The 13,834-nt window shown below is 41.0% G+C and overlaps 1 protein-coding gene across 3 annotated transcripts in view; it reads right to left on the bottom strand.

Annotated features, from left to right (window-relative positions):
* The window catches only part of rhot1a (ras homolog family member T1a), a 97,775-nt gene that overhangs the window by 69,374 nt on the left and 14,567 nt on the right, over positions 1-13,834 (bottom strand). For all 3 annotated transcript variants that reach the window (XM_043715098.1, XM_043715099.1, XM_043715100.1), the window contains exon 2: positions 5,534-5,592. In XM_043715098.1, coding sequence (XP_043571033.1) covers positions 5,534-5,592 — 59 coding nt within the window. The remainder of the gene's footprint in view (positions 1-5,533; positions 5,593-13,834) is intronic.

Genomic DNA, 13,834 nt, shown 5'->3' with positions numbered 1-13,834 from the left:
TATATATATATATATATATATATATATATATATATATAGAGAGAGAGAGGGAGAGAGAGAGAGAATTAAAAGAGGGGGAGAAAATCATTAAGTAGAGAACAAATAAATAAACCCCTCACCCCACCCCCCCCAAGATAATATTAAACAGTAAGGTTAAAAAAAAGGGATTAATATATAAAAACAAGGGGTATATAAACTGGAGTGGGGGGGGAAAGCAAACCAACATCAATTAACTCTTACAATTTATCTAAGAGAGTCCAAAAATTCCTTGGCCTTTTCCGGCGATCCGAAGTTATACACGGACCCTTCATGGTTAAAGCGTAGCATAGATGGGTAGCGCAAGGAGTACTGATTATTTAAGTCCCTTAAACACTTCTTCGCCTCGTCAAATGCCTTCCTCTTTCAGACCAGAGCTGGGGAAAAGTCCTGGAATAACATGATCTTGGATTCTTTATAGATCATGGCTTGGGAATCTTTTCCAAGATTTCTGGAGGCTTCTAAGAGTATCTGCCTCTCCCTATAGCTCTGCAGCCGGAACAGGACCGGGTGGGGGCGCTGGTTCGAGCCGGGCCCGCGTATTGCAACCTGGTAGACCCATTCCACCCTTACCTGGCCTGATCCTGCCTCCAGAGTTAAAAGCTGTGGAAGCCACTATTCAAGGAACACTGTAAGCTGGTCTTCCTCTTCCCGTTCGTGAAGGCCCAGCAAATGAATATTTTTTCGACGACCTCGTGATTCCCTAAGGTCCGGACTCGCTGTTCGAGAGTCCGGACCCGATCCACGGCCGATTCTGCTGTAGTTTTGGAGGTCGCGGCCTTTAGCTCCGCCCTTCCGACTCGGCACTCAATTTCCTTGATGTCTCGGTCGTGCTTTTGCAGCGCAGCCGAGAGCGAGTCCCATCAGCTCCAGGACACTTCAATTAAGGTGTCGATCCTCGCATCGAGTTTGCAGATTATTTCCACGAGGCTCGCTGCCATAAATAAGTCCCCCAGGGCGGCTGCGGACACCTCTGCTGCAGCTGGAGAGGGTGGGGGAGGGGTCCCTGCTTGCTGAGAGCTGCGGGCTCCCTTCCCTTTAGTCATTTTTACTAAAGATTAGATTGTTTAAATTTAATACTGAGCAACTAATTACATTAAGTTAGAACTATTTTAAATGATTTGGTGAGTGTGGTTGGGGAGGGTGACCCACTTTGCCCAAGTCTTGGGGGAAGCACTGTAGACTCAGACTTGCTGGGTCGCCGCCATCTTGGATCCCCCGAGAGGTGACTTAATAGAGACATATAAGATAATCAGAGGGTTAGATAGGGTGGACAGAGAAAGCCTTTTTCCAAGAATGGTGACAGCGAGCACGAGGGGACATAGCTTTAAATTGAGGGGTGATAGATATAGGACAGATGTCAGAGGTAGTTTCTTTACTCAGAGAGTAGTAAGGGTATGGAATGCTTTGCCTGCAACGGTAGTAGATTCGCCAACTTTAAGTACATTTAAGTCGTCATTGGACAAGCATATGGACGTACGTGGAATAGTGTAGGTTAGATGGGCTTCAGGTTGGTATGACAGGTCGGTGCAATATCGAGGGCCAAAGGGCCTATACTGCACTGTAATGTTCTATAACTCTGTAGATAAATGCTTCCCACATTTGAACAATGGCTATACTTAAAAAAAAAACTGCATTGACAGTAATAAAAACTTTGGCAATACCAAAGATTATGAAAACATCCACAGAAAAATAGTCTTAAAATTGACGAACACTGATTTCGTGCAAAAAAATTTAAATATGCAGAGGCAGTTGGTAGAATAAGTGGTTTCAATACGAGAAAACATCTAAATAATATGCAAGAATTTCATTGAAATAATATCATTTCCAACTTACTTTGTGTCCACTGGGTTCAGTTGGTAGTAACCCTTGAAAGACCACAGTGCTGCTCTCTCATTCGGGAGCAAAGACTGGTGGTGGTTTAACTGGAGGGTCACCATGCCTCAGATAAAGGGAGGCACTGAGAAGAAGCGTTCTCACGGTAACCTCAGTCAGCGTGGGAACTGAACCTGCATTGTATTACTCAGCATCACAAACCAGCCATCAAGTCAACAGAGCTAACCCTGCTAAGCTGGTTTAGGTTCAAATCTCATGTCAGAGGTTTGATTTATGATAACACCTCAATGCAATACTGAGGGAACACTGTACTGTTTGAGAGTTGTCTTTCAAATTAGGTGTTCTGTTCTCTAAAGTAGACAAGATAATCTGCATATTTATGACAATCGACAATGGTTACAATTTGATTAGCTTTTTACTCGTCTTATGCTCAATTCAAATCTCACCATTCAATATTTCCTCAGTACTACTAATCTCACTATGATGGGATTCAAAGCCATGTTCCCAAAGCACTGGATTCTGGATTACTGGTTCAGTAACATCACTATCACATTATCACCTGGTGGTGTAAGTTCACCTGTTTTAGCATAGCATGCTGTTTTGGATTATTTTCAGTTGTGGGTTATTCACAAAGACCTCAAACATGATCTGTTTTATTTCTGCACAGGTACTGCAGGACCTGATTATTTCTAACATGTTTTTTGGTTTCAAACTTAAAAGACTTCAAATTCTAAATTAGATTGGTACTAACTGCCGTAACTAAAGTATGTTGGATTTTCAAATTTTTTGCATTCTAAACATACATTGCATTGAACATTTTTTATCGTGTTTAAAGACAGTCACAGAAAGGAACTGGTAGAGGAGGAACTGGGAGGTCACTAAGGAAATTGTTAAAAGAGGAAAAACTTAAAGACACCGAGCATTACAGACACAGGAGGGACAGATTTTGAAACAATATCCAGAGAATTAGTTGTGCAACTTAAAAAAAAAACACAGGCAATAAGCACGGTTAGCAGGTTATACTTCTCCCTAATCCTATGATTCTCACTCCAAGATTATATGCTAGGTCCGGCAGCATCTGAGGAGCAGGAGTGTTGAAGTTTCGGGCATATGGCCTTCCTGATGACATTCGTGATGAAAGGCTTATGCCCGAAGTCGACTCTCCTGCTCCTTGGATGCTGCCTGACCTGCTGTGCTTTTCCAGCACCACACTTTGACTTATATCCAGCACCGGCAGTCCTCACTTTTTCCTATACGCTAGGTCCTCAGATGAAACTTTTTTTTATTCATTTGTGGGATGTGGGCATCGCTGGCTGGCCAGCACTGACCGTCTGTCCTTAGGTACCCTTGAGAAGGTGGTGGTGAGCTCCTTCTTAAATCGCTGCAGCCCACCTATGGATTGACCCACAATGCTGTTCACAGAGAATTCCAGGATTTTGACCCAGCAACAGTGAAGGAACAGTAATATATGTCCAAGTCAGGATGGTGAGTGGCTTGGAGGAGAACTTGAAGGTGGTGGTGTTTACATGTACTTGCTGCTCTTATCCTTCTCAATGGGCTTGGTTGCGGGTTTGGAAGGTGCTGTCCGAGGATCTTTGGTGAATTTCTGCAGGGCACCTTGCAGAGAATCTTGCAGAGAATGCACACTGCTGCTACTGAGCATCGGTGGTGGATGGAGTGGATACTTGTGCCAATTAAGTGGGTTTTGTCCTGGGTGATGTCAAACTTCCTGAGTGTTGTTGTACCTGCAGTCAGAGAAGCATATGGAAATATTGCAACCATAGTCCTGACATGTGCCATGTAGATGGTGGATAGGCTTTGGTGTGTCAAGTAGGGAGTTACTTGCCACAGTATTCCTGCTGACCTGCTGTTCTAGCCATTGTATTTATGCAGTGAGTCCAGCTGAGTTTCTGATCAATGATAACCCCCAGGAGATTTACAGTGGGGGAATTCAGTGATAGTAACACCATTGAATGTCAAGGATTGGTGGTTCATCGAATCTGTACAGTATGGAAACAGGCCCTCCAACCCAATAAGTCCACATCAACCCTCCAAAGAGTAACCCACCCAGACCTATTCTCCTGCACTATTACTCTACATTTACCCCGACTAATATACCAAACCTACACATCCCTGAACACTATGGGCAATTTAGCTTGGCCAATTCACCCAGCCTGCACATCTTTGGACTGTGGGAGGAAAGTGGAGCACCCAGAGGAAACCCACACGGATAGTCGCTAGAGACTGGAATCGAACCTGGGTCCCTGGCGCTGTGAGGCAGCAGTGCTAACCACTTAGCCACTGTGCTGCCCTATTAGGTTGTCTCTTATTGGAGATGGCCGTATCTTGCCATTTGTATGGCGTGAATGTTACTTTCCACTTGTCAGCGCAAGCCTGATATTATCCAGATCTTGGTGCATTTGAACATGGACTGCTTCATTATCTAATGAGTCGTGAGCGGTGCTGAATATTGCGCAATCGCCGGCGAGCATCCCCAACTCTGATCTTCCAATGGAGGGAGGTCATTGATGAAGTAGCTGAAGATGGTTGGGCCATAGACACTACCATGAGAAACTCCTGCAGAGTTGTCCTGGAGCTGAGATGACTGACCTCCAACAATCATGATCATCTTCTTATGTGCCAAGTAGGACTTCAACCATCAGAGAGTTTGTACCCTTTGTGGGGAGGCAATGGCCTAGTTGTATTATCCCTCGACTATTAATCCAGAAACCCAGAATAACGTTCTGGGGACCTGGGTTCAAATCCCGCTCCAGCAAATGGTAGAATTTGATGGTTTAAAAAAAAATCTGGAATTAAGAGTCGACTGATGACAATGAAACTGTTGTCAATTGTCAGAAAAACCCATCTAGTTCACGAATGTCCTTTAGGGAAGGAAATCTGCCATCCTTGCCTAGTTTGGCCTACATGTGACTCTAGAGCCACAGCAATGTGGTTGACTCTCAATTGCGCTCTGAAATGGTCCAGCAAGCCACTTAGTTGCATCAGTCGATAGAAAGTCACAACAAAGCAATCCACAGCAAGTGGACTGCAGCGATTCAAGAAGGCAGTTCACCACCACCTCCAAGAGCAAATAGGGATGGGCTATCAATGCTGGCCAGCCAGCAACACCCAAGTCCAACAAATGAATTAAAAACCCCATTGATTCCAGTTTTGCTATTGCTCTTGACGCCACACTCTGTTGAATGCAGTCTTGATGTCAAGTGCTGTCACTCTCAACTGACCTCTGGAATTCAGCTCTTTTGTCCATGTTAGAACCAAGGCTGTAATGAGGTCAGGGACCCAAGCTGAGCGTCCCTGAGCAGGTTATTGCTGCAGTACTATTGATTACACCATCTATTACTTTACTGTTGATCAAGAGTCGATGGAACAGTAACTGGCTGAGTTGGATTTGTCCTGTGATTTTTTTTTAAATATACAGGACACACCTGGGCACTTTTTCATACTGTTGAGTAGATGTACTGGTACAGCTTGGTGAAGGGAACAGCAAGTTCTGGAGCACAAATCTTCAGTACTATGAATTTTACAGAACACTACAGTTGTGACCAAATTTCCTCTTTGATCTCCTTATTCTGAGATATATTTTAATCAAAAACTAAAAGAGGAGACACATATTGGCCCTGTTTAAGAATAAATCACCTACCTCTTCAGGAAACTCTTCACTGACCAGAGACATAATCAAAGATGTCTTCCCAACCTTCGCTGTACAAAAGAAAACAAATAGCTTTACCAAAGATTCACAACCATCTTCACAACACATCAGGGTGTTCACCAGCAGCTCTGGGATTTTCTGTTATCGCACAATATGGTAGATTTCAACCTTCTACTTTAATAGATTATAGAACCAAAGTCTTTTTGCAAAGGTGTGAATGTTAGTGCTACAATATTGAGATTAGGTTTTGTTAATAAAAATTATGAAGTAAACATATTGCCTTCAAGAGGGTTTTTCAGATTACTGAATGTGGACAAGTCTGAAATTGTATTGTTAAAACCAAATGCAAGGAATTAGGTGTGACCTCAATGGAATCCTTACCAACAATTAGCAAAAGTCTGATTTGTGTCTCATACTCAAGAGAATTAACCAGATCTTTGATCCAGGCAATATAGGACCTGCTACCAACATAAAATATATTCAAAGTCTCTCAATTTTCCATGAATTCTGTTCTGCACAACTCTAATAAGAACTTTTATGCATACTTATGAAACTGTAATTATTGAAAGCTACCACAAATTGTGTCTTTTGGATAATACAATAACCTGAGGCCATATTTGCTCTCTAAAGTGGACTGAAAATAACCCATGGCATTATTTCCATGGATGTTCTTCCATGTCTTGGCCAATATTTGTCCCTCACATCAACAACCACTGTAAATATCAATATGATAGTCAGATATTCAGTTTGTGGGAGCTTGCAGTGTACAATACTTCAGCATCTGAATAAACTTGGCACTAACTGCTGTAACTAAAATACGTATAATATTCCAGTTTTGTGCATATATAAATATATACACCAGTAAATTGTAGGGGAGAATTGGAAATGTTTCCTACAGTACAAAAGAGATCACACTTCAAGAAAAAGTACTTCATTGGCTGTGAAAAGTCTTGACAAGTCCTAAATTGGAAAGAGGATATAGAAATACGAATATTGGTTGTACACACATTCACCTGTCAAGTGGAGTTGCATTAGTGCAATCACTAGAGAACAGCAATAATTACAGAATTACAAGTTTATACCAGAAGCTTTCATTATAAATGTAAAAACAAGAATTTCTAACTGAAGACTTTAAAATAAGAATTGAATATATAATTTTAAAGTATAGAGATATTTGTCAATTGCATTTACACAGCTTTATCCAAATATCACTCCATCTTGAACATTACTTCACCTGAAGTTACCTGTATGAAATGCAATGAACTGCTAAAGTGTAAAAAAAACTTACATCTGCAAATATTTGTCAATTTTTCCTTTATCAATTCTAATGCCAACACATATAAATGAAAATCATTTCTGCAAATTTAGAACATAATCTGGCTAGTGATGTAGTAATATCTTAGCTTTGCACTGCTCTCATTCTTAGCCTGAACTATAAAGAAACGTAGACTCCAATTTTATTTTTCAGATTCCCAACAGGAACAATGGATTAATTTGTCTCAGAATACCCAATCATTAATTTCCTGGTGGGGGTGGGGACAGCAGTCAGTATAATGTTGATGGGGGGGGGGGTGCAACGAGAGATAAGTCAATACAAGTACAGTGGATTCAGTTAGGAGCTACTCCAATCACAGCTGTTATTTCCTCTCTCTCATTTGCAGCTGATGGCATGTTCTCATATAGACATTTAGCTGAATGAAATACCCTCACCTTCCAGCTTTGCTGCAGGTAGAAAATATTGATGGCACAGACACACATAGCATTCAGAGCTGGGCTTGTGGTGCAATGGTGGACTATCTGACTACAGATCAGAATGTTGTGTGTGTTCAATTTACAGCAGGCTCAGGGTGTTAACCTTCATCTCAAGTTCTTTTATTTAAGGTCCTCTTATGGCCCAGTGGTAGTATCCTTACCATTGAACTGAGAGGCCTGGATTCATGTCTCACCTGCTCCAGAGGTGTGCAATAATATTTCTGAATGGGTTGATTACAACAATAGGTTAAATTAAAAACAAACCATAAGGGGCATGCTCTTGTGGTGGTGTCCCTACCCTTGGACCAGGAGACTTGTGTTCAATCCTACCTGCTCCAGAGGGGTGTAATAACAACATCTCCCAACAAGGTGATCAGAAAAATAGATAAAATAAATTTAAAAACTTTCCATACCATTGGGCTCTGAACAGGTTGATATGTAAAATTTCCTACATGCCTCTAGGTCATCTGGAAGGAAAGGGGAAACATCACAGGACTTCTGACTAATGTTTAAGGGCATGTGTTCAAATCTCACTATAGTTGGTGAAATTTAAATAGGTCTGAAATTAAAATCCAACCTAATGGCAACTGTTTAATCACAATTAATTGCATTAAAACCCAAATAGTTCACTAATGTCCTTTAGGGAAGAAAATCTGTCATCCTTACCCTAGTCTGGTTTATGTGCAAATCCAGATCCACAGCAAAATGGTGGACTTCTTAAGACCTGTACCAGAATCATACTAGACTCAAAATATGAACTCTTGTATCTTTCCATACATGCTACCAGACCTGGTGGTATTTCTCCAGCATTCCCCCTGTCTGTTTCAGATTTTCAGCATCTGCAGTATTCTACTTTTATTCAAGCACGTGCTTCAAATTGTGTCAATCAAATACTGATAGGAGGACACTGGGAAAATCATTCTTCTTCTTCTGCATGTATATTAAGGAATATTTTACATTTACCTGAGAGAGCTTGCAGGGCCTCACAGTTTAATATCTCATCAGAAATAGCACATGCACCTCTGACAATATGATAGTCTCAGTGTGGTACTGAGGGACTGTCAACCAATAGTTTGATCTTTGGATTGGCACTTGAAATCACAACTTTCCTACATCAATACAAGGGCTGTTCACTCAGCTGTGGATGGCAGCTCCTTTCCTCTAGGATGTACACAATTATAAGTAGGGGCTTAGTCAGTATTGGAGAATACAGAAAGTTAGAGGTTCAGGTACATAATTTTTTAAAGTTTGCGTGACATGTAGACAGGGTGGTTAAGGCGGCATTTAGCGTGCTTGCCTTCACTGCTCAGACCTTTGAATATGGATGATGGGATGTCATGTTGAGGTTGTACAGCATGCTGGTGAGGTCTATTCTGGAGTACTGTTTCCAGTTCTGGTCACCCTATTATAGGAAGGATAATATAAAGCTGGAGATGGTTCAGAAGAGATTTCCTAGGATATTGCTAGGAAGAGAGGTTCCAGCTATAAGGAGTGGCTGGATAGGCTTTTTCACTGGAGGTGGTTAAGAGGTGACCTTGTAGAGCTTTATAAGGAGTTTATAAAGTGGTTTAAAAAAGTGAATGGCAGGTGTCTCTTCCCTAGGGTGGAGGATTTCAAGACTGGGGACATTTTTAAATTGAGAAGAGAAAAATTCTAGAAAGATATGAGGAGCAATTTTTTTTTTAAACAGAATGGTTCGTGTGTGGAATGAACTTCCAGAGGAAGTGGTGGATACGAATATAGTTACAATGTTTAAAAGACAAGTGCAGGCAGATGGAACTAATTTCATTTGGGATATGTGGTTGGACTGAAGGGTCTATTGCCGCGCTGTATGATTTGATTACTCAACCAGCAATGTATTTGTGATTTTACATTGCAAACGCTGGTAACTACCACTGAGTAACATTTATCTCAATAGCGGTCAGTAGTACTTAATTATTGCTGTACCTACAAAAATTTTGGAATAGATCATGACTAAGCACAGAAGAATAGTTTTACTATAAAGAAAAGTGGCATACACCCTGCTTGGAAATTAACTCATGCTTTGGTTCATATTTTTCAACACTCCAAAATATAGAATGTCCAAGGATGGTACATGTCAATCCAAGATACAAAGAGAAAATAAGATCAGACCGAATTTGAGGCCAGTTAGTAAACCGGTTTGGAACTATCATATTTATCGTATTAAGATGGTATGAAGAGTATATTCGTGAGGATGTTATGAAATTTAGATGGGGAGGATAAGGTGAGCAGTCAATGCTAGTTTCAGAAATGACACATTCAAGACTGAAATTTATTTTCATTTTTCTAAGCTAATAGACAAAGATGTTTTCCTAAACTAAAGAAATATGTTGCAAATTTCTTAAGATGATGATAGTAAAGAAGCATGATGTGAGGTCAATTGTCATCTTTCAGATGAAGTGGTTTTCAATAGGTTAGACATTAAATAATATATACTGGACAACAAAATTGTCCTTAAAAATAGTGGAAATCTGTTGTAGAATAATCAGACACTTTTGAGTAAGCATTAGTGATGAAATGAATTACCTTTCTTGCCCTTTTTTCCTATTAACTGTATATCTTGTTTATACAGGCATGATTATAAAATCACAAAGCCAAAACAATACATTATTGCATGGGAGATAAAGGGCAAAATACAACGGTCGGTTCACTAAAAACTGGATAAAATAAGCACTTTCAAGGTACTTATGTTTGAAAGCTGAAGTCTTTAGCAAATGCCAAGCTTCCTTACTATGAATGTCAAGTGGATATTTAAACTGCGTGACATATTTTCTTTGGGACCACTGCCACCGTGAGGTTCAGACTCTCCAAACATCTAAAATAGATTAGATTAGATTAGATTAGATTAGATTACTTACAGTGTGAAAACAGGCCCTTCGGCCCAACAAGTCCACACCGCCCTGCCGAAGCGCAACCCCATACCCCTGCATTTACCCCTTACCTAACATTATGGGGAATTTAGCATGGCCAATTTACTTGACCTGCACATCTTTGGACTGTGGGAGGAAACCGGAGCACCCGGAGGAAACCCATGCAGACATGGGGAGAACGTGCAAACTCCACACAGTCAGTTGCCTGAGGCGGGAATTGAACCCGGGTCTCTGGTGCTGTGAGGCAGCAGTGCTAACCACTGTGCCACCGTGCCGCCCATAATAGAATGGCGTCAAATGGAATTGCAAACTCGGGAGTAACAGAGAGGCATGCATAGTAACACACTCAAAGCCGACAATGCAACAGAGGATATTACCGCATATGTGAAAACCATCAAAAGAGGTGAAGCTTAAACTGAGAGCCATGAACTCCTGCACAAATTCCCCATCTTTAAGTAAGCTGACAATAGTGGTTGTCAAAGTCCCACAGGACCATAGGGCTACTGTCTCATTAGAGACACAACTGGTGATGAATTTAAGCTGAGGGTCACTATCCTCAGGTGAGGGGTGAAGTCTAGACCTTCATGGTGACCTCAGCAGTGGAGAATTGAACCCAGGCTGTTGATGCCCCTGAATTACAAACCAGTACAGCACCCTTAACGTGTTAGAATCTGTGGACTCATTTATCACTAGAGTTTGGCTATATGGTTTACATGCTAATTTTCAAATGCAAAACCTATCATAATTCATGGAATCGTTCGGTCACTTGGGGTGGAGTCCCTACATTCAAGAGCGTCCTGCCATTGCAAATCTTTAATATATGTGAAAAGTAATTCCTGCAGCTTCAATATTAGCCATCCAAAATGCAATGTGTAATATCATCTAGGTTTGTAGCACTGCCATTCTCACCTATATTTGCTCTCCAAGCTGGCAGGTTGTCATACAAATGTTTCATCATCATGCTAGATACCATCACCAGTGTGACTTCCCCCTCATCTCAATACACACTGACAAGGAAGGCCAGCAGATTGACTCTCCTAGGATGTTTATATGATCTGGTCTGTTAAGGTGGGTTGTCTCATTTCTGGTTTTGCTCTTGTCATGGACTAGGCCAGACCACTCAAAATATTCTTAAGCAGGTAGCCCAGACCATAACTTTGCATTTTGTTTTGCTAAGTGTACAGTGAAAATTATCCAGAGTACGTTAGCTAGGTTGACTACCAGGTTTTAAAACAGACAAAAATTTATTCACAAAATTACAGAATGAAACACGCAAAAAAAGAATGTCTACGAAATCCAGTCTATCTAAACTACACTTAATTATGCTGTTTCAAATGTACACAACAGTTCCAAAAAACAAACCCACTTAAACACAGTAAAAAATGAAACAAAGGCTTACAGGTTCAAGTTAGAAGGGCAGAAGGAGAGAGAGTTTAGCAACCTATTTCCACACAGCTCCACAGCTGAATTTCCTAACTAGTTCTGGACTGAACTGCTCAGCTGAGAACTGGCCACACCCCCTTGACTTATACAGGTTACTTCTAAAAACATAAAAGCTTTGGCCTAAAGTCTCATCTGTTTATATATAAACAAAAAGGCCTTTCATCTCTGCACCAAACCCAGCCGTTTGGAGCCCTGCCTGTTTGCAACCCCGCCGAAAAAAAACCAAGGACATAGTATCGTTGAGAAAAAAACCCAGCTTTTAGAAAAAAAGACCAGTTTTGTGACACACTGCAGTGGTTTTTATAGGAGGTCTATTTGTACATGCTTGCTGATGGCATTCCACATTGAAAACCAGGCCTCTAGGAATTCCCGTGCTTGTCTCTGGTTAGTTCTTTCCAGGACAGTTACGTTGTCCCCGTCAATCTGTTGGCCCTCTGTCAGTGTGTATTGGGATGAGGGAGAATTGGTCGTGCCGCTTTGCTGCTGGATGGGGTTCAACCAATTCCCCCTCATCTCAATACACACTGACAAGGAAGGCCAGCAGATTGACTCTCCTAGGACGAGCTAACCAGAGACATGCACAGGAATTGCTAGAGACTTGGTTTTCAACTCAGAATGCCATCAACAAGCATGTAGAAATAGACCCCATAAACAAACTACTGTTGAGCAAAGCCGGAAATGATACAACCCACCTTAACAGACCAGATGCTATAAACATCAAGTGGAGTAGAATAACATCGCTTCACGGAAGTTACACTGATGACGTTACCTAATACGGTGACAAAATGTTTGTATAACAACCCACCAGCTCGGCAAGCAAACCAACAACCGCATCCACAACCCGAGCTACAAATCTTCGCAAAATCCTTAAAAAAACTATTTATGTTCATGGCCTGATGCTAGTGATTGACTGGTATGCTATCTACACTTTGTTATTTCTAAGTGCTGGAGAAACTCAGCAGATCTGGCATGACCTTTGCAGATAGGAAGAGTTAATATTTTGAGCCCAACCTAACATAGGAAGAGAAGGCAGCCATTCAGCCCCTTGAGCCTGTTCCACCATTCAATGAGATCATCGCCGATCTGTGGTCTAACTCTATATACTTGCATTTGGCACATATCCCCTATTATCTTTGTTTACCAAAAAAATGCATCTCAAATTTAAAATTTTGTGTGTGCGTCTGTCTGTGCCTGTGTGTATAAAAGTACTTCCTAACATCTCTCCTAAATGGTCTGGCCCTAAAGTTTAGATTTTATCCCCAAAACTTGGAATATTAAACTGGCGGAAATAATTATCTTTATCTACCCTGTCTTTTCCTATGAATATCTTGAAGACTTTCATCAGATCACCTCTTAACCTCCTGACTTCTGCAATTTGTAGACCTACACAAACACAATAATGATTATGACTGTAGTTACTGTATGACTTTGAAATAACACGGTCATTGATAATAATGCTTAAAAACTGGTATTGCAACTGCATCTTACTTTTCAAATTAAAAGTTTGGAGGAAATTACTGTAGATCACAACGTACAATTCAACCTTTAAAATGTCCTTCCAAAAATGGAAATCAAGTTATATGCAGAGTATAAAATATGAGCCATCATTGTTGGTGTCAGTGGTCTCCATGTGTCATATTTTATTTAATGAAATGGTTCTACAAATAAAGCTTTAACCAAAAAACAATCACAGATAGCATCTTCTGGCATTTACACAAAGTTCACCAAATTCATTCCAAGTCATTTTGGCTATGGGCTTCATTGTACAGATCCCATTAGCATCAGACATGGCATTTTCAGTTTCATAATCATCCCTCCACATTAATCACCACCCTCTCCATTCATTGAACTGGACATTCCAATTTTCTGAATGATTACAGTTTGTGCATTAATTATAGGCTAAACAGGTTGGGATTCCATGTAGTTCAATGTAGGTAAGTGTGAGGTGATTCACTTTGGTAAGAGTAACAAAAAGATGGGGTACTGGGCTAATGGTCGGATACTTGGTAGTGTGGATGAGCAGAGGGATCTTGGTGTCCATGTACACAGATCTCTGAAAGTTGCCACCCAGGTAAATAGTGCGGTGAAGAAGGCATATGGCTTTCATTGGTAGAGGAATTGAGTTCCTGAGCCCTGAGGTCATGTTGCAGTTGTATAAGACTCTGGTGCGGCCGCATCTGGAGTATTGTGTGCACTCGCCATACTA

This window comes from Chiloscyllium plagiosum, chromosome 24, assembly GCF_004010195.1.
Source record: "Chiloscyllium plagiosum isolate BGI_BamShark_2017 chromosome 24, ASM401019v2, whole genome shotgun sequence".
Classification (NCBI taxonomy): domain Eukaryota; kingdom Metazoa; phylum Chordata; class Chondrichthyes; order Orectolobiformes; family Hemiscylliidae; genus Chiloscyllium; species Chiloscyllium plagiosum.
This window is presented reverse-complemented; position numbering and strand designations above follow the sequence as displayed.